Here is a 21278-nt window from a genome sequence, read left to right on the forward strand (position 1 = left end):
AGCAGGCTGGTAGTACTAGTGGAAAGGAGATGTGTTCTGTTCAAAATGATCCTGAAAGTGTGCAGATATTTTCAAAACAATGTGAGAAAGATAGACTGCCGCAGTATAATGATAGCATCACGGATAGTGATTGCCATTCTTACACCTTCCTTATCAAGAGTCTTATCTCAACACAGAAGGAATCATTCCATTGATTCTATACTGAGGCTGTAGATACAGGGACATGGAGAGGGAACACAAGGAAGAATAAGAGTCAAGAATTGCCCCATGATGCTCATAAACTAACGGAGGGGTGAAGATGCCATGCAGACCCTAGAATGCAGTGTGGACACTATAAACCACAAACTAAGCTTCCTGGCGTGGCCTGGATGTTCCCTCCAAAGACAGATGTTTGTTTTCTATTTTTTATTTGGTTTAGAATAGGACTAACATGAAAAATCCTTTAAGGAGAAGGGAAAGATCAGCATGAAGAGGTGCTAAGGAGGTAACTAATCAGGTAATCCTGTGAGGAGCCTGGGGAGAGGTTGGCCATGAGAAGGAGGAAGGATATTATCCAAAATCAGAAGGAAGAGGGCTGAGAGGTGAGACAGAGACACTGGCAGGTGGAGGAAAAGATAGCTGAAGGAGCCCACTTGAAACAACTTTGACTTCTCAGTCTAGTGAGAAGCTGCATTATTGATGGAGGCTGGGGGCTGTGGAAGGATTTGGAAGAGCCACTGTGAATACGGTATGTTAACCAGGAGTAATTCAAAGGGTTTGGGGCACCACTCAGGTCCCAGGTCAGACTGAGCAGCATGAATTTTTAATGAAACTAATAAAAAATTTTTTTCATTACTTTAGCAGTGTTGCAGGCTAGAATGCATATCTTGTAGAAATCAAATGATTCTTGAATTGAAATCTGCATGTGAAAGTCCACTGGAAATTAGTCAAATAATTGGATCATTTCCAGATTTCACTTTGCCAATTTGTTTCTTCCTCATTAATGTTTATAGTCAAATCGGATACCTGTATTTTCATAAGGAAGTGAGAACAATATCCTGTAATTCAAATGTTAACTAACAAAGTAATGCCACTAGAATTTCTAAAGTTTCAAGCTTGTAGTTGATTCTCATACATTATGTATTTTTAGGCTGGAAAAACTAATAACATCCTTTTTGGAAGACCAGGATCCAGAGAGTAAACTAGAGGTTGGCACTGATATGCGTAAAATTCATCACTGTTTCCATTATTTAAAGGTAAATTTAAACATTTCCACTAGTAGAAGCCATTGTCTGCTGTGTTTGAACTGCAATAAAGCTTTTCTAGTTGACCTGCTCTTGAAAGGTTGAGGAGCCAGCTTCCCATTTCCAGAACAGTATGATCTTTGAACCATTGAGATGGTTCAAACAGATGATCACTGAATTTCTTCAGAGGTTGTATCTTACTTTCCAATGGATAAGCTCAGACCTTGGACTTCTAAAGCTTTGGCCGGGAATCTCTCTACCTTCTACACAAAATCGTTTCGTGTTCAAAATCCACTTATTTTTGAGCTATGTCAAAAGAATTGTGTCCTTCATTTTTCTCCAGCAGCTTCTGTCTTAGGTTTTATTTTCATGATGACACAGTGTGAATATCATTAGCCTCTATGTCTGCCTGACTTGTAATTTAGCATACTTCATGAAGATAATAGACATTTGTGTGAGTCTGTTCTGGACTAGGCATAGAGAAGGCAAAGTTGAATAAGTAAGTCATGGAGGAGACAGATATGTAAAGAATAATTATAAGACATGACAACTGGTTTTTTTTTTTTTTTAAGTGTGAGTTAGTGATATGAGGTTATAGAGAAAGCAAAAGATGTTCAAGAGAAGACAGTGTTTGAGCAGGATTTTCCCATGTTAGGGAAGGAAAGACAAGTTAAGGGGGAGGGGTATGATGAAGGAGGTAGGAGGAGGAAGACACGTTGCAGCAAAGGCAACCGCATTGCAAGGCGAGGCATCAGAGGAGAACACCTAATGTGTGCAAGGCATTGGTAAAGGCGAAAAGAATCAGAGACACAAGACACTGGGAGTAGACGTGTGGGTGCTAAGCTCTTGTTTCATCTTACAGAAACTGCTGAATGACAAGAAGATCCACAGACAGAGCACAGCCCCCTCCGAAAACAAAGATCAAAACTGCCAAGAACCATTAAAAGAGGAAGAGTATAAAAAGCTACGTGATATTCTACAGCAGAGGGACAATGAAATCAGTATCCTTTCTGCAGAGATTAGAGACTCTTCTTCTATGGGGTTGGACCAGGAAACCCTTAGCTATCTTCCCCTAGCCACATCACCCAGCTCCCCACCCAGCTTCTAGCTCACGTTGTTTCTTTCCATTTAGAAGTAAAATGTCCCTTCACCAAACATGTTGTCGCCACTAGTAAAAGCCAGAGTTGCCATAAAAGAAAAAAAAAATTACCTTGCTTTTAGCTAGATATCACACCATTATGGGAGACATTTCAGTTTATTGAAAAGCATGGGTTTTCTTTCTCTCCACATTAAAAAATTTTTAATATATTTTTGACTACTCTACAGTGCTCTTCCTGTTTTAGTCCTGACCCAGTGAGCTAGCTGGTTATCTTTAGCTAGCTGGCCGGACACCGGGCTGACCACAGCCTCACCATGGCCCAGAATTTGTGGCCTCTGTGTGTGGGTGAAACTCGAATGATGGCCGAGAAATGACAAATGGTATTTAGCTTATAAAGAGCAGAGATTGATTTAAATGTAACTTTTTTATTTAAAAGCCAGATCTACCGCTTTGAGTTCCACTTACAAATGTTCCCAAATTTGGAAATGAGTGTAGATGAGCGTTAAGGATAGAATTCTTACGTCTCTAGGAGACAGCGTATATTGGGGACTGAAAATTGTAACAGCACATGGGAACTGCCTCTCTTCCAGACGACGTGCATGCGTGCATGCTAAGTCGACTCTCTGTGACCCCATGGACTATAGCCCGCCAGGCTCTGCTGTCCCTGGAATTCTCCAGGCAAAAATACTGGAGTGGGTTGCCATTGTCCCCTCCAGGGAATCTTCCTGACCCAGGGATCAAACCTGTGTCTCTTACATCTCCTGCATTGGCAATGGGGTTCTTTACCACTAGCGCCACCTGGACAGCCCACAGATGAGATGGTTACCTCTCAGTTCCGTTCAGTTCAGTTGCTCAGTCATGTCCAACTCTTTGCGACCCCATGAATCGCAGCACGCCAGGCCTCCCTGTCCATCACTAAAGAGCCCCTCATGGATGGTTAGATCTCAGGTATCCCCAGTATTTCTTCAGTATTGTTTCTTATTTTATCTTCCAAGCTTCTTGCAAAAGATTTGGCATTTTCATTACATTTGCAGGCTTTAAACATGCATGAGAAATTATTTCGGTCAGTTCTTTATGAACAAATATTTTTGTTCACTTCTCAAAAATTGCTAAAAGGTATTTTAGCTTTAGCTATTGTGCAAAATTCATAAAAAATAGCTTACATGAAGGAAATCCAGTAATAAAGAGGTAAAACCAAACCAAATAGGAGGTAGGCACTCTGCCTGATTAACTTCAGCCTCTAATTTTGGTTGAGTGTTAGCAGACCCCATGTGTCTGATTCAAGTGGGTTCGAGCCGCTTTATTATCGGGCCAGTAACAGTGAATCTGACTGTGAGCTGAACTCCCACGCAAGCCCGAGTCTCCGAGAGCTGCTGCAGTGTTGTCGCCTTGCATTCCTTTTCCTCTCTCCTGCCCCATCCATCCCCAGAGATGGTCCCAGCCGAGGCCTCAGTCCTGGCCCCAGCCCCAGTCTGAGCTCTGCTTCTTTTCCTGGCCTTGATCCTAGTTCAGGATCATCTCCCCTAAATACTCCTACCAACTCCTTAATCCCCTTCTGGGCTTATGAATGTCTGTGCATATGGGAGGGATGAAATGAGATATGACAGAGAGGGAACAGTCTAGGCTTGTTCGTATATGTTTACTTTACAAAGGGAGTGAGAGAGAGACATACATCATTTCTTCACTGGTAAATCCAGGTACCGCTGTCCACGCAGGGCTGTGCTAGATTCTTTCCCGACCGTGAACAACTCCAGCGGGGTCCTCGCCTTCTGAGACTCATATTTGCAAGGAGAATGTATAGGAGGCATGGTGAAAAGAGCACTGAACTTGGAAGTTCACACCCAGATGGATGCCCTAGCTCTTCATCCGTCATCTCCCACAACACTGCCTCTTGCCAGCATCTCAGAGCTGAGCAGAGCTGGTAAGATGCCGCCTGGCTTGTGCTCCGGGCTCTGTAGAGTGCTGCACCGTGGAGGGTGTGACCCCAAAGACAATGGGCAGACTCAGAAGAAGGAGGGAGAGCAGCTAAGACATACTCATCACAAAGCTGACATTTATCAAGGGCTAATGACCAAGAAAGGCTCCTGACGTTTCATATGTCTCACAGTCAGGTTGGAGACGATTTTCATTATCTTTTTTGGGTAGAACCAAGAAGGCCAGGATACTGACAGGAGGAGTGAGAAAGATATGGCTTAAAATAGGAGGAAAATTGATCCAACTAGAGCTCAGCAGAAGATTGTCCTGCAAACAGAAAGACAGTGTGCGGCCTGGAATGCTCTCCGTGGAAAGGGAGTGAAAACGGTGTCACTTCAGTGGCATTATCAGCTTGCATAAAGTTCGGACATGTCTTCACAAAACACTTAACGGGGTGACACTTGGTCCCCAGGGCTGCCCTTGGCAGGAACAGAGGCGCGAATGAGATGGGAGCTGGAAGCAGGGCCAGACAAAGGGAACCGGAGAGAAGGCGGGCAGCGAGATGAGTCTCTGCTGTGGCCTTTGTGAACGTCCATCAGAACGCTGCGTTTCTCTGGTTCAGTCTTTCCGGCAGGTTCCCGTTACACTCAGAGTAGCAATCACGCTTCTTCCTCCAGGTGAAGAGGCCCCACGTGATCTTGCGCCCACCCAGCCCCTGCTTCGTGTCTTCTGCCCTCACCCCGTGCAGGTTAGGCTGTGGGCACGGTGCCTCTCTGCCCTGACTTATAACACCCGGCTTCCTAACCTCAGCAGTGCCGCCGTCAGAGCTATCCTGAGCAGTCCTCTACCCACTGGCCACCAGGAGCATCCCCAACCCCTCTGCAGAAGGAAAGCCCAAAAACAACCCAAAATATCTCCAGACGTGGCCAAGTGTCCCGTGGGTGGTGAAATAGCCTCTGTTGTAAACCACTGCCCAGCCCGTTTCTCCTTCGGGTTTCAGCACTCGCCACTTCCTCTGCTTAGACACCCTCCCTATGTCTGGTTCTTCTTGTCATTCAGGTCTCAGCTTCAATGTCATTTTCTAAAAAGCCTGTCTTGAGGCCTGAACCTTTCTTGAGCACCCAGTAGAAAGCAGCCACTCAGTCACTCTCGACCTTTTTAAAAAACTAAGCAATCTGGCACTTCTGCCCTCGTATGTGTGTGCCTGTGTGTGTGAGAGAGATCCAGCTTTCTCCAGTAGACATCTGCTTCATGAGAGCAAAAAGCCAGTGTGCCCCTGCATCTTTCTATCTCTGTGCCTAGAACACAGCATTGCCTGGCACCCAGTGCAAGCTCCAAGGAATGTCGCTGACTGAGTGAAGGAAGGACATGGCCATGGCCAAGCAGGAATCAGTGAAAGTGCGTGGTGGTCTCGATAATCACCCCCGCACAGAGGAATGGGGAATTCCTAGACACCACCAAAGTTGTGAACACCTTTAGTAAATACAAGCTTGTTTGAGGTGAAGAACAGAGGCTGTGTCAGGGCTTGTAAGAGAAAAACCATGCTTCCAGAAATCACAAAAAAGCTGAGGTCAAAGCTGAAGAGGAAAATGGAGGTCAAGTGCTCTCCATGTTCCCTGCCCAAGAATGAACATGCCTGGATGCCTCCCCCGGCTTCGTGTAGCCGTCTTGTCCTACACCATCTTCGAGTTTCCTCAGACTCCTGTTTGAATGAAGCCATCTGCAGGGCTGGTGAGGCCTTGGATTCATCTCAGTGCAATGCAGGGAGAGTTATGAGGTTCTCCAAAGAGTGTCATCTTTTCTCCTCATGATGGCAGAATCCCCTAGAGGTCTCGACAACTTGAACTTGAAAGAACAGTGAAGGAGGGTAGAATGGAGTGACTTTATCACTCATTATCAGTGCTCCTAATAGATCCATATGGCCCACAGAAGTTCTAATTTAAAATGATAAATCTTTACTAATGGGGCTTCCCAGGTGGTGCTAGTGATAAAGAACTTGCCCCCCAGTGCAGAAGACAATAAGAGATGCAGGTTCGATCCCTGGGTCAGGAAGATCCCCTGGAGGAGGGCATGGCAACCCACTTTGGTATCCTTGCCTGGAGGATCCCATGGACAGAGGAGCCTGCCAGGCTATAGTTCGCAGGGTCGCAAACAGTTGGACATGACTGAAGTTGCTTAGCATGCACATCTTTACTAATAATTCACCTCTTTTAGTGAAATTAGAGAGACCAAAAATTAGAGACTTTTAAAAAGGTGACTTAAAGCCCCGTTCAAAGGTATGCGGAATGAGCATGAGTTGGATATGGAGGTGGTCTGGCCCCAGAGCTGACTCTGCTGGGCTGCCTGCTGGGCAGGCTCTGCGTTCTCCCTGCTTCTCGTCCTGCCGATTCCAGAGCTGCTTCCTGCATTCAAGTCTTGTTTATGGAGACAGCTCCATTGTCAACCACTACCCAGGGTTCGTTTTCCTTTTTACAAATGCTTTCATGAAAGCTTTAAGCCCAAATTAGTTTGAACTCAAAGATTTTAAAGGCCTTTTGGCCTGCTCATTTTTCATGTAATGATAATGGTGCCCTATTGAAAGGCCAGCAGCCTCCTACCCTGTCCATCGCTTTATCAAGGACCTCAGAAACGTGAAGTCTTTCTTTTGTCTGTCTTTGTCACATGACCATAGCAAGTGTTGTTGAAACTATCAATCTCACTTGAAAATAAGTGTTTTGATCATTCTAATCCATCATGAGTGACTAAATCCTTAAGTCAAGTTTTAGATATTTTGGTAAATATGTTAAAGAAGGAGAAGAAGAAAGCTCAGGACGCTCTCCACCTCTCCAGCGTGGACAGAAGTCAACTGAGTCATGGCCAGAGCTCCCCCTTCCCACCTGGGAACCCGGACGGTCCGAAGACATTGCCATTCTCAGCTTCCACTCAGGCCCTGGACTCCAGCACCTCTCCATACAGATCCAGTTTGCTCCACAGAAAAACAGGTCAGTTATACTTATTTATACACACAAACTCTATAATTATAAATCAAAAATAGAGGCTGTCAAATTATACCTCCATATAAAAAATAAACAAACATGTAAATGATTATAATCTTTATTATTATACTAAGCATCCTAAATATTACCGTTTTTAATGTTACCAACATTTCTTGAAGTCTTGAAGTTGTAGTAGAAGCAGCTGCAGCAGCAATAACAGGAAACCCCAAGTAAAGTATGTGCTCAGTTGTTCAGTTGTGTCCGACTCTTTGCAACCCCATGGACTGTAGCCTGCCAGGCTCCCCTGTCCATGGAATTTTCCAGGCAAGAGCACTGAAGTGAGTTGCTATTTCCTTCTCCAGAGCATCTTCTTAACCCAGAGATTGAATCTGCATCTCTTGCATTGGCATGTGGATTCTGTCGCCATTATTTCCACTCTGGAAAAAAAAAATTCATTCTCCATAATGGATTTCAGTGTAGCATCCTTTAGTTTTAAATGTGCGAGGATGAAGACTCTAACAACTTATCTGTCAGAATTCATTTTTATAATGACCAAATCTCTTAAATGCCAGTTTCTAAAACTGATGACTAAACTGAAAACACAAAGTGTGGACTGTCCCAGAGGCTGAAATAGAGGGTTCAGGGCAACAGCAGAAAAGCCAACTGTAGAGGAGAGAACAGAAAACTTCCTCCAATACAGGAGGGAGAGAAGAGTCACCACTGATGTGATGAAACAGTGTTTATTTATAAATCCACAGGAGCTCTCTGCAGCAGACTTATTTTAGGATATGATCACAGTCTGCCTTAAAGGACAATGAGCACACACAGCTTTGTCGGATAATAGGGTTTGTCAGGGTTGGGCCGACTCCGAGGCACCTGCCCCGGGTGTGGTTTTTGGTGAGTGTGTTGGTACCACCACCACAGCGGACTCCCCAGGTGGCGCTCGCGGTAAAGAACCTGCCTGCCAATGCAGGAGACGTAGGAGATGCAGGTTCTATCCCTGGGAGAGAAAGAGCCCCTGGAGTAGGAAATGGCAACCCATCCCAGTATTCTTGCTTGAAGAATCCCCATGGACCGAGGAACCTAGCAGGCTACAGTCCACAGGGTCGCAAAGAGTCAGACACCACTGAAGCGACCGAACATGCAAGCCCCATCACTACAGCAGCCACAGAACCATGCTGGAAGTCCAGGTTGGTTTTATATGTTTCTCTTTCTATTAGACTGGCAGACCATGTGTATAGTTGACCAATGCCTTTCTTGTGAAGACATCTGACATACTTCAGACTCCAAGTATGGAATGTTCTAGAACAAAGGGATAAAGAGCTTCCCTTTTGCAACTTAGGTTGAAATTTTCTGTGTAAACATTTGTTGGGATGAACAACCTGCCATGTGTGGTTTTCTTATGCATCTAGCTTGGAAATAAAATAAAGAGTATGGTGCTCATTAAAGAGCACACTTTTTAGTTAATAGAGACAAGACTGAGAAACCTGGAAGTGTATTTGGTGATGTTATATCCCTTTATCTCTTTATTCATTCCAAATTTCCTTGCTGTGAATATTTCTTTAGCAACAGAGTAGGATAAGTTCAAATCCCAGGAAACAAAGATGCTATTTTTTACCATTGATCATGGTGTCAGTAGACAGGAACAAGCAATCTTCTCCATATGGCATTTCTGTACTGTCTTATGGGTAACAGCTAGCTGGAAAAAAGGAGGCCCTCTGGACTGGTGAATTCATTAGTTCCGCTGTCATTTTTTTTCATTTCTTTATTCAACATACATTTATTGAGTACATGCTTTGTTCTAGTTACTGTGTCAATCATTGTCATATGGCTAAAGCTTACATGGGCTTCCCTGATGGCTCAGAGGGTAAAGAATCTGCCTGCAATGCAGGAGACCCATGTTCAGTCCCTGGGTTGGGAAGATCCCCTGGGGAAGGGAATGGCAACCCATTCCAGTATTCTTGCCTTGGAGAACTCCATGGACAGAGGAGCCTGGTGGGCTACAGTTCATGGGATCGCAAAGAGTTGGACACCACTGAATGACTCAGATACCAAGCTTACATAGTCCTTACATGTATCAGGTACTATACTGAGTTCGCTACCTGAGTGAACTCATCTAATCCTTATTCCGTTAAGTTGTTGTTTTACCCCCATATTACAGACAAGGACATGCATGGCCCAGCAGCCCCTGACCTCAGAGCACTTACAGACTGACAGAGAAGAGAGTCTCGAGCAGTTCATTTCAAAGTACACTCTGTATGGCTGAGAGAGCACACAGCAGGGAGACTCTCCTGCAAGTTAAGACCGGAGGACCCAAAGTGGTCATGAGGGTGGGGCATGGCTGGGAGGAACTCTGCAAGCAGAAGGAATCACTTGAACGGCTTCCACTGGCTCTGTGGTGGAAAGGAGCATTTTATGAAGCAGAAAGGCCAGGAGTGGTGGGCTCTGGGGAGTGAGAGGCTGGGAGGACAGGTTCAGCAGCATGCTGGGCAGACGGACTGGCAGCAGAGGACACAGGACCAGACCACCCTTTAGGAGGCTGTTGTAGTCCAGGAGTCCCAGCCAGAGGATGGGGAGGAGGAGAGAGGTGGCGTATCAGAAACACTCCAGGAGGAGCAGGGCTTGTTGTTGTAAGGGTGGTTACGGGGGGTGATGATTGGTCCCCGGGTCTCTGGGTGGCTGGTGAGGCTCTTCACAGAGGTGGAGAGCAGTGCCTCCCCTGGCCTGGCAACAGCTGGCATTGTTGGCTGCAAGAACGTGGCACTGACCATGAAATGAAAGGTCAGCATCAGTTCCTGAGTTAGAATCGCTTGCTCCTGATGGAAGGAACTCTCTTCCGTGGCCTTTTCTGAAGACGCACACCGTCACGCCTGTGCACTAGTGGCCTCCAGTATCGCTACCCTGCCCCTCGCCATGTGCCAGACCTTCTCTGTTTCTATTTTTTCTTGCCCACACCATCTCCCTTCTCATAATTCTTCTTCCCCGCGCATCCCGTAATCTCTCTCCCAACTCATAATTATAGCCAGTTTTTTTCAGTAACTCTTTTATCCCTTGATATTGCTATCAAGACAGACTGTAGTTTTGTTTGGAGGATGAATTAAGTTCACTTGAACATAAAAGCACTGAAAAAATTATGGAAATTGTTTGCAAAGTCCAAGTACAAAGGAGGTAAAGCAGTTTTGGAGAAAAGCCTTAGAGTTGAAAGCGTTTTCAAGTTGTTGTAACTGTCGGATATAGTTCTTGCAATGACTTTAAATAGGACTAGGCTCACAAATGGGTTGATAATGATCTAACCATTTGAAGGAGAGATTAATGGTTTTATTTTTTGGCAAAACTACAATTAGGTTGAAAACTGCTTGATGAATCAGATGCCGCAAAGCAACAGGTAATGGGGTAGTTTGTTGCGATATTTAAAATCCTGGGTGCTGATTGGGCTTTTATTCATGCACTATTTTATATACAAGAGGCTTGTATAAACTAAAACAAATACAAAAAATTAATAAGCATGTTGTTTAGATGGAAAGTATTACTGCCTTCTGTAGGTGTTGTCAGATTCTATTAGCCATCCCTGTCTTAATGCAGAAAGCAAGTAAATTTGACCATCTTCCACTCTGAGGCTGTTGTGCAACTGTTTCCCCTTTGGCAACCCTCCCCCTTTTCCCATTCATCTGCTACTTTATGCTGAAAACAACTTCTTTCAAATCCCTTGTGTGAAAAGAAAATGAAACCAAATTCATGGTTCACCAGAGAGCACCCCCATCCTTGCATGAGCCGCCCACCAAGACAGAGGGAGGTTGGGGCTTCCAGAGTCTTTTGTTGTTGTTTTGGAGGTTAAATGTCTGTTTCACTTTCACTGGAATAATGAGAGGGGTTGTTCAACTCCACAGTTTACAAAGAGCCATCCGTACTGTTCTCTTTAAAATAGAAGGAATATTATAGTTTGGGAGTTTTTGTTGTTGTTTTTTGTGGGGTATCTTTCTGATTTGGTTCTCCAACTGTTCTTCCAAATAGTCACCTGGAACCAGTCAACATCCCAGAAGCCCCTCAGGACTCACCACTTCCTTTAATGGTCTGAAATGCTAACAAAATCCACTCATCACAGGTGATGTCATTGGCATCTAAAAAAAAAAAGTTAGTCGCTCAGTCATGTCCAACTCTTTGAGACTCCATGAACTGTAGCCTGCCAGGCTCCTCTGTCCATGAATTCTCCAAACAAGAATCTTGAAGTGGTTAGCCCTTCCCTTCTCCAAGGGATCTTCCTGACCCAGGGATCAAACACAAGTCTCCTGCACTACAGGTGGGTTCTTTACCATCTGAGCCACCAGGGAAGCTCTGGAGACTCCAGACTCTTTTTCTCTTACTCTGGGAGAATTTGTTGAGTCCTTCATATACACAGGAAGGCCCCAGGGTAGTCCTTCATATACACAGGAAGGCCCCAAGGTACCTGTTGAGGGAGGCTGCGGTGATTGGGGGAGGACTAAGAAATGCTTTTGGGCAACAGGGAAAGAGCAGAGAATAAAGTTAACAAGTGCTATAAGCAGGAAATACAAGAAATGCTACTGCAGGAATTTGAAAGAGAAGGGAAACGTTTCAATAAGTAAATCGGCAAAAACATTACGGAGCAAGTGACTTGGAAATTAGGCCTTTAGAGTTTGGACATTCAATGATGGAGGGAAGAACTTTGTCAACATTCCAGGTTTCAAAATTAATGTAAACAAAGGCTTGAAAACGAAAGCAAGTAAAGTTGCAGGAATATCTGTTTAACTGCTGTCTTGGAGTTTGTTTTTAAAAAAAAAATTCAACTGAACATATTTAAAAATCTTACTGTCTTTATTCAACAATTTGTGAATCAAGCAGCATCCCCAGTCTAGCAGACAGTAAGGAGCTCTGAGGAGCTGTACAAAATGAAAGACTTTTGCAGGCAGACAGGAATGGGAACAAGCAAGTGAAAATACTGGCCAAAGGCAGGTTGGTTATAGCAACCTTCCTTTTGGGCGCAACAGGGGTCTGTCAGGCAATTTTTTTGTTTGTTTATTTACTTGACTGCTCCAGGTCTTAGTTGCAGCACGTGGGATCTTTAGTTACGGCATGCAAACTCTTGGTTGCGGCATGTGGGATCTAGTTCCCTAACCAGGGATCAAACTCAGGCCTCCTGCATTGGGGGTGCAGAGTCTTAGCCACTGGACTGCCAGGGAAGTTTTGTGTCAGGTAGATTCTTGACTGACTGGTTTAAGACTCCACTTCTGGAGGAGCCAAAACTGTAATTCAGTTAAATCTTCCTTTGGTGACATGGGGTTTAGCATAAATGATTCCATTTGGGACCTGTTGTCTTGTTTTTAGCAAGAGGTACAGGAAGTCAGAATAAATAGGGTAGAAAAATGATTGGGAAATTGTTAGGATGATTGCTTCTGGGAGGGGTAGAGGAATAGATGGGAACTTCTGTTAATATTATATGTTTTCATATTATTTTAATTTCTTACTTTTATTTCTTGAACAAGTAGGCCCATGTTATGAAAACACATAAAACCTCACCAGGGAGTTTCCTGCTTTCAGTTGCAAGGGAACCACCAAAGCAGAGGGGGGCATTGTGTTCTGGGTGGTTTTTCTGGAAGAAATCTTTAGGATGTATTGGAAATGAGGCACCGGGAGACTTGAGTAAATGGTTTGGAAGCTAGCATCATAGTCTGATGAAGGCAACAGAGAGGAGCTGAAGAACTTGCCACAACAGCCCTTCACGGCAAAACGGATAGCTCTGTCCTCCCTCTCCTCAGCTTCCAGAGTTCTCCTGGCGCTGAGGTTGCAGCGAGAGTCACATGCAGGAGGATGGGGAGTTGGTGCCTCCGGGGGCTGATGCAAACCTTGAGGCAGTTCTTTGAATTTGCTCTCTTCTGGCTCAAAGGGTTGCTCTCCAGAACAAAAGCTACTGTTACGAAGGTTTCATATATCCAGTCCACAAAGTTGAAAAGAAATGTTCAAAGAGAAATTTATGGAGGCAAAATTCATCCACAAAACGATTCTTCCTATTCCAGAGAAGAATCACAATTAGATTTTCTAAGATCCTTTCCAGCTTGCTTTGTTGTAGACCTCAGGCACAAATACTGACCCCTGGCTTTTCAAATCTCTCGTGATCCATCTCACCCTCTCTTGGAACTGACCACACTCATCTTTGCACTTCCCCATAAATGCAATCAAAGAAAGAGTGAGTTAATGATCATTGCCTTCTCTGTAGCTTTGTGGTCAATCTCATTTCTGCAGGAAGCATTACTGACCAGGTTTACTCCAAGGGCTTCCTAGGTAGCTCAGTGGTAAATAATCTGCCTGGCAATGCAGGAGACCTGGGTTCATTCCCTGGGTCAGGAATATCCCCTGGAGACGGGATTGGCTACCCACTCCAGTATTCTTGCCTGGAGAATCCTATGGACAGAGGAGCCTGGTGGGCTACAATCCATGGGGCCACAAGGAGTCGGACACGGCTGAGTGACTAACACTTTCACTCACTTTCACTTTTCACTGTTTCTGAGGAAACCTTTGCATCCTTCATATTTGAAGGGTCTATAGATTATATGAATAAATGACAGTCATGAGAGAGAGAACAAATCACTTGCTTTAGCTCCAAAATCAGTGCTCACAACCATTTTCAAATGTCTGTTTAATCTGATAGTCTTTGCAATCCCAATAAGATCTTAAAACTTAAAAAGTGAACAAACAAAAGTCTAAGTGTTTTCTATTGGATATCTACATTGGTTCCGTTTTTTAAAAATTATATAATGCTATAATGAACAAGTTTATACACATAGATTTTCCTGTAGTTAAGATTATTTCATTAGGGAAGATCCACAGAAAAATCCCTGGCTCAGAGGAATTGGATCTCGATACAACTTGCAAAATTACTGTGCTATGAGGTGCTTATTTCGCCATACCCTCTTCAGCATTGGGAAATAGACATTTTAATTTTTTGTCAACATCATATGTGAAAAGTGGTATCCCTCATTATCATAATTTACATTTCTAGTTTTTTTTAATATTTATTTGACTGCGCTGAATCTTAGTTGAGCCATGCAGGATCTTTTAGTCATGACCTGCAGATCTGGTTCCCTGACCAGGGATCAGGCCCAGGCCCGTTGCATTGGGTGTGTGGAGTCTTGAGTACTGGGCCACTAGAGAAGTCCTTACCTTTCTATTTTAAATAAGGGATAATTTTTTCCCCAAATGTTGGTTAAGAAAAAAAAGGCTAGGTGTTTTCTAAAGGAAAGCAGCAGGGCCCTAGATGGAACTGAGCTTCTGACATTTGGTTGGATTCAGCAGACACCTCAGAGCACCCATGTGCTTTATCTATCTGTCGTTTATCCATCTATCTATCTATCTACCTGTCTTAGAAAGTGAAAGTGAAGTAGCTCAGTCATGTCCGACTCTTTGCAACCCCATGGACTGTAGCCTACCAGGCTCTTCAGTCCATGGGATTTTCCAGGCAAGAATACTGGAGTGGGTTGCTATTTCCTTCTCCAGGGGATCTTCCCAACCCAGGGATTGAACCCAGGTCTCCCACACTGTAGGCGGACACTTTACCATCTGAGCTACCAGGGAAGCCCTAAAAGTCACCTTCTATGAGCCCTTTAGTCATTTTTAATCCAGTGGAAGAGACACATAGGTACATAGAGATGTCTTTCAAGATGATTAATGCTCAGGAAGAGGGTTCAGATCATTGGACTTTCAACCAGCCAGCCATCAATTCCTGACTCTGGGAAAGACAGTGTGGTCAGGAGGGGGAACACAGGTTCCAAATACAAGGAGAGTTCAAACACTAGAGGCATCGAAGAGTCAGAAAGTAGTTTGGTAAAATGGATATTTATTCCTGTGGACATCAGAATGACCTATAAAAATTGATGGGTCGAATATGCAGGGGAAGACAATGAATGTGCTACTCAAGTGCTTCATGAAATGACTGGGAGAGAGGTCTGCGGATGACAGTGAGGAGAGGGTGGAGAGAGGTCTGCGGATGACAGTGAGGAGAGGGTGGAGGAAGATACAGCCGGCAGAGTACTGCATTGTTTTTGTGTTGGCTTTCATCAGTATAAATGACTATTATTCTAGAATCACCAAGATAAAGCAGATAAAGTGCAGGCCAACACCCTCCCCCCTTTCCCATCTGGTCACAGGAGACATCATTTTCTGGGATAAAGCTATTTTCCTCAACTTGCCCTGAAGCTTTTAGGGTGAAAGACTGTATTTCTCTTCAGTTATGTCCGTAAGTAGGTTGGGTACTGCCTGCCGAAGCAAATAATCTCTTCAAGTAGGAGGGATATCCTCAAGCCGCCTTTCAAAAGTTTCTGGGAGAAGGTACTCCACTGCCCTAACCAGACACCTGTGGGAGACCAGCTGCCCACAGGGACTCACTCGTGTGCAACAGAAAAGTTAGAGAGTGTCCTGGACACAGGAACTCTGTCTTTTGGCTCTAGGGTAAAGGATAAATATGAGGGTTGTGTCAGAACACAAGTAATTTTCATCTTATTAAACATTGCATTCAAAACTTAATTTTTCACTTGATTATTCTGAGTTCAGATTTTGTTTTCCCAAGTACAGGTAGGTTGAGTTTCCTGGGAAACAAAGCTAGATGCGTTAGGAAGGGTCCCTGGGCCCACCAGCCTTGGAAGTTGGAGGAAGGATGTCCAGGATTGATAGGGGGAGACGCTGGGCTTTGATGCAACCCCAGCAAAGGCCTCAGCTGCCTGAGGAGGGGCTCTGTTGCTGAGTGGGCCTTTCAGAGTCATCCCCAAGCTGAGGCAGAGGGGCAGGGCCTTTCTACCCTCGAGGTGATCATTGGATATGGGTTGCCCCTGAAAGGAGGTGTGCCTTTAAATGAGGCAGTTTATTTTCAGCTGAGAAAAATCCCCAAATAGGGTTGAAATGTGAGGGCTTTCCACTGAGGTACTCCTGACAACTGGAGGAATAAGTCCTTTGTTCTTGAAGGAGTAGCTGGGTGGGACGTCACAGTATCCACCACAAGTCGTAAGTTTTATAGGATATCTGAAATATAGTCCTTCATTTAGCTGAATTATATAACTTTATAGCCCATGATGTAACTCAACAGCAATATGACCCGTAAAGCTGAAAATAAAGGAATCATATAATCTAATCACTATTTTTAGCATTGTTTCCGTGACACAATGTATTCTGCTTGGGACGCCAAGAACACAGCCCCTTCACTCTGCCAGCCGGGGAATAGAGGTCTGCTCTGTCTCTTTGTCTGTCTTTCTGTCTCTCCCTCTCTCACACACACCAGCACACGTGCACACACATGCAGAGTCTTGCCCAGACCTTGGCAATAAAACATTAATCTTCCACCAATTATATATTTATTTACTCCCTAGAACACATGAAATAGTGTGCTGTTTGAGATAATGTGGAGAATATGAGACATTCTACTACAGAGCTCACAGGAAGTATGAAAGATTATCCTTAGCTCCAGGAGTAGTGGCTTCATTCATTAAGTACGTGTTCATTAAATTTATTAAATACATGTGAAAAAGCTGGCTTGAAACTCAACATTCAAAAAACTAAGATCATGGCATGTGGCTTCATCACTTCATGGCAAATGGAAGGGCAAAAAGTGGAAGCAGTGACAGATATTATTTTCTTGGGCTCCAAAATCACTGTGGATGGTGACTGCAGCCATGAAATTTAAAAGATGCTTGTTTCTTGGAAGGAAAGCTATGACAAACCTAGACAGCACATTAAAAGCAGAGATATCACTTTGCTGACAAAGGTCCGTATAATCAAAGCTATGGTTTTTACAGTAGTCATGTACAGATATGAGAGTTGGACCATAAAGAAGGCTGAGCACCAAAGAGCTGATGCTTTCAAATTTTGGTGCTGGAGAAGACTCTTGAGAGTCCCTGGGACTGCAAAGAGATCAAACCAGTCAATCCTAAAGGAATTCAACCCTGAATATTCAATGAAAGGACTGATGCTGAAGGTGAAGCTCCAGTACTTTGGCCACTTGATGTGAAAAGCTGACTCAGTGGAAAAGACCCTGATGCTGGGAAAGATTGGAAAGCAAAGGGAGAGGGGGCAGCAGAGGATGAGATGGTTAAATAGCATCACAAACTCAATGGGCATGAGTTTGCACAAACTCTAGGAGATGGTGAAGAACAGGGAAGCCTGGTGTGCTGCAGTCCATGGGGTCACAAACAGTTGGATATGATTTAGTGACTGACCAGCAGCAACAATACATGCTCATTGAATTGAAGCAGTGAGCCAGACAGTGCTCAGTGTGAGAGATTAGAAGGTGAGTGAGACACAGCGCCTGTTAGAGGGTGTGCAGTCTAACAGAAGAGGGCTCACAGTAGATATGCGCATACACTGTCCTGGGACATGGAAGAGGAAGGTCAACTCTTCCTGGGCTGGTTTAGGAAACCGATGTGGAACAGGTGGGACTTGAACAAGGTGTTCAAAGAGTAATCACATTTACATCTGGAAGAATGAATGGGGGCCGGGGGCGGGGTGCAGGGGAAGAAGGACAGAGCATTGAGGACCAGGAAGTTTCTCAAGCAAGTGCATAGACGTGTGGAACACGTGGTATGTTTGTGACATTGCAAGCATTTGATTTGGGTGGGTTTTAATATTTGTGTGGATAGGAAGTATTAAGCAAGAAATAAAGCTGGAGAGAGATCAGCTCATGAGAAGCTTAAAAGCCTTGCTTCCAAATTCAGAACTTTATTGTGTTGGCAATGGGGAGCCATAATGGCTTTTTAATATGAGAGTAATGTGGCCAGATTTCTATTAAAGAAAGATCACTGATAGCAGTGTGCTAGGTAAGTTGGAAACTGAGGGGAAAGTAGATAGGATGTGGTAGTAGCCATCGAGGTAGGAAATTAAAAGGGTTTGAATCAAACCAGCCACAGTAGAGACTGAAAAGATGAGAAAAGTGTTTGCAGTATCTAGAAGGAGAATGGATTTGTGACTGATCAGTGTGGGGGTGAGATGAAAAGTCTAGGATTTCTCCCTGGTTTCTGAGTAGATACGGTGTCATTTAACCAAGGCAGTGAACATATGAAGAGAAACAGGTTTGTAGGGAAAGTTTCTGAGTCAAATTAAGGAACATTGAGATTGGGTCCAAGATGGAAGTGTCTAAGCCAGCACATACCCCGCTAGTGCTCAAGGTGAGGGGTTAATTAGAGATATGGATCTGTGGTTGACCTTTAGCCATGGAAGTGGAGAAGGTCACACAATGAGACGGGTAGTAAAGGACCAAAAGTAGAAAACTTAGGAGCCCCAGTATTGGTGGCATAGACGGAGGCAGAAGAGCCAGAAAGGGCGAACTTGGCAGGCAAGACAGTCAGGAGAGAGGGAGACCTCAAAAGCCAGGCTAGAGACAGAGTTCTAAGGGGAATGGATGTGACTGACTGTACTGGATATTACAGTGTGGTCAAGTGAGATGAGAACTACAGAGTCCACTGGAGTGGATGCACAGTGAGCAGTGACCTTTGCCAAAGCCATTTCAAAGAATGAGGAGGCAGAAAGCTCTCAGCACCAGATTGAAGAGCAGGAGGTGAGGAAGTGAGATGGAAGCGGTCACACAGGTCATTGCAGGTTAAGGAATTTTGAGGCTAGGGTTGTTAAGTGGAGTTTCTCTGTGGGTGTTAAAGTCATTCCGGATATTGGCAGGAAATGGGGCAGAAAGGAAAACTGTGAGCCAGGAATTTAAGTCAGCTTGGGTTAGCTGGCTGGTTTGTCTACTATTGGTCCTATCTATCTATCTATCTATCTATCTATATATGTGTGTGTGTGTAGCCTTAAGTTACAGCATCATAGACAGTGGGTAGCAGAACCAAATAATACAGATTTCAAAGGAGGAAAATATTTGGCTTTGGTGTTTAAAAAAAATTTTTAAACCACTAATTTTGAAATAGTATCGAGGAGTCAGAAGAAGCCCAGCTGTGCCTCTGGCCCTTCTGGTGTCCACACTGCAGGAGAATGAAAGTCCTCTACTGGAGAGAGCTCCAGAGCAGGCAGTGTCCTTGTGAGGAGAGTCCGATTTCAGTGATTAGAAAGAGCCACAGGGGTGCTTCGTGAAGATGTCAAGGGTGAGAGAGAGTTTAGTTAACAGTGGAACGTGGGGTCTGGAGAGCAGCTTAGGACAGATTCTCCGGGACCCCCACGGTGGAATGAGGGGTGGGCAGGTGAGCAGAGGTAGAGCGAGGGAGTCAGGGATCATGAGTGAGGTGACAACTGCCTGGAGTGCCTTGCATTTTGTGGGCAAGCGAAGATGGCAGGGATAAAAGTCGTGGTCAGATCGATTATCCTTGAGGCCACGGGTAGCAGATTCAGTCTCTTATCGGTTCTTCTGAGAATTCTCTTTGAAACAAACTCTCCTTGGATGAATGTGTTGGAATGAGGGTGGGGAGAAAGATCAGCTGGCTTCTAGAATGTTCCACCCCCAGGGAAACCCCAGCCTCTGCGGAGGCTGGGACATAGATACAGCATGGAAAAACGTGGGGGAGGAGTTGAGAGTTCCCCCTGGGGTAGAGTTGCCCCCACCTCGAGGGAAGCAGTAGGTATGCCCTGCAGGCTCATCTCTGGGTAGAATCCTGCCGGGTTCTAGCAGCAGCAACCCTCCTGGGGAGAGGGCACTGGCCTAGAGGCTGCTCTTGCATCTCTGGGTAGAATCCTGCTGGGTTCTAGCAGCAGCAACCCTCCTGGGGAGAGGGCACCGGCCTAGAGGCTGCTCTTGCATCTCTGGGCAGAATCCTGCTGGGTTCTAGCAGCAGCAACCCTCCTGGGGAGAGGGCACCGGCCTGGAGGCTGCTCTTGCATCTCTGGGCAGAATCCTGCCGGGTTCTAGCAGCAGCAACCCTCCTGGGGAGAGGGCACCGGCCTGGAGGCTGCTCTTGCATCTCTGGGCAGAATCCTGCCGGGTTCTAGCAGCAGCAACCCTCCTGGGGAGAGGGCACTGGCCTGGAGGCTGCTCTTGCATCAGTGGTAGTGGCTTTGTGGGTTTATAGATACGGGTTTTTCCTAAGTCAGATATTGATACATTTGCTGTTGTATTTCCTGAAGTGTAAGCTCCTATGTCTTCACTGTTCAGGGGCCTCCGCAGAGCCCCCTCTGGAGGTAACACAGAAACACAAACGCAAGAGAAACAGAAGGGACTCAAGGAGCTTCTTTCCCTGGTCTGCGTGACTTGGGCCTGGCTCAGCACTGAGAATCCTTAAGTCCTCCAGTCTGACAGTTTTAACTCTGTTAGTTCCCCGTGGCCATAACAGGATCAGACTTCCTCGCGATGAGAGACAATAATCACACGAAGCTGCAGTGTCTGCTTCACCCCGGAGCTCAAGAACTCCATCAGCACTTCCTTTCTCAAAACTGATGTTCCGGGATTTATACCAACAAAGATAAAAATGGTTTCTGTCAGTGCGTTTGGTAGGGAATGTATTTTTGCAAACATGATAGATGAACCCTGAATTTGTTTGGTGCATACGACGTGATCTGTATAAAACATCCCTCAGTTGCTCTGACAGCCGGGCCAGAATTTAGCACTCTGCTGCTACTACTACAGTGAGGTTCAGCTAGGTTTCCCGTGTATGATTATGTCCCTCATATTTACTGTATTCAGTGGATGTTGAGTCGGATGTGGGTGTGACAGAAAGGCCACCTCGGAAGCAACAACCTTTCTGCACTGCACACGTGTGATGTTTGTTTTTTGACTAGAATCCTAGACATTGTTTGAAAAGCGCTTCGTCACCTTCTGGGCTTCCCTGGTGGTTCAGACGGTAAAGAATCTGCCTGCAATGCAGGAGACCTGGGTTCAATCCCTGGTTGGGAAGATCCCACGGAGAGGGAATGGCAACCCACTCCAATATTCTTGCCTGGAGAATCCCATGGACAGAGGAGCCTGGTAGGCTACCGTCCATGGGTTGTGCAGAGTGGGACACAGCTCAGCAACTTAACACTTTTTCACACCTGTCACCTGTTTCTCTGCCTCTTATCATCCGTCCTCCAGAAATCTTAGCTCAGCAGCCCTGCTTCACCCCTTCTTGCTGCCTTTCAGGCTGATCTGTCTGCCCATCC

The 21278-nt window shown here is 45.1% G+C and overlaps 1 protein-coding gene across 3 annotated transcripts in view; it reads left to right on the plus strand.

The window, feature by feature from the left end:
* KIF6 (kinesin family member 6) overlaps nucleotides 1-21278 on the plus strand; it is a 428472-nt gene that overhangs the window by 218296 nt on the left and 188898 nt on the right. For all 3 annotated transcript variants that reach the window (XM_070360917.1, XM_070360918.1, XM_070360916.1), the window contains exons 11-13: nucleotides 1130-1235; nucleotides 2086-2224; nucleotides 7002-7217. In XM_070360917.1, the coding sequence (XP_070217018.1) occupies nucleotides 1130-1235; nucleotides 2086-2224; nucleotides 7002-7217 (461 nt within the window). The remainder of the gene's footprint in view (nucleotides 1-1129; nucleotides 1236-2085; nucleotides 2225-7001; nucleotides 7218-21278) is intronic.

Source organism: Bos mutus, chromosome 23 (assembly GCF_027580195.1).
Source record: "Bos mutus isolate GX-2022 chromosome 23, NWIPB_WYAK_1.1, whole genome shotgun sequence".
NCBI lineage: Eukaryota > Metazoa > Chordata > Mammalia > Artiodactyla > Bovidae > Bos > Bos mutus.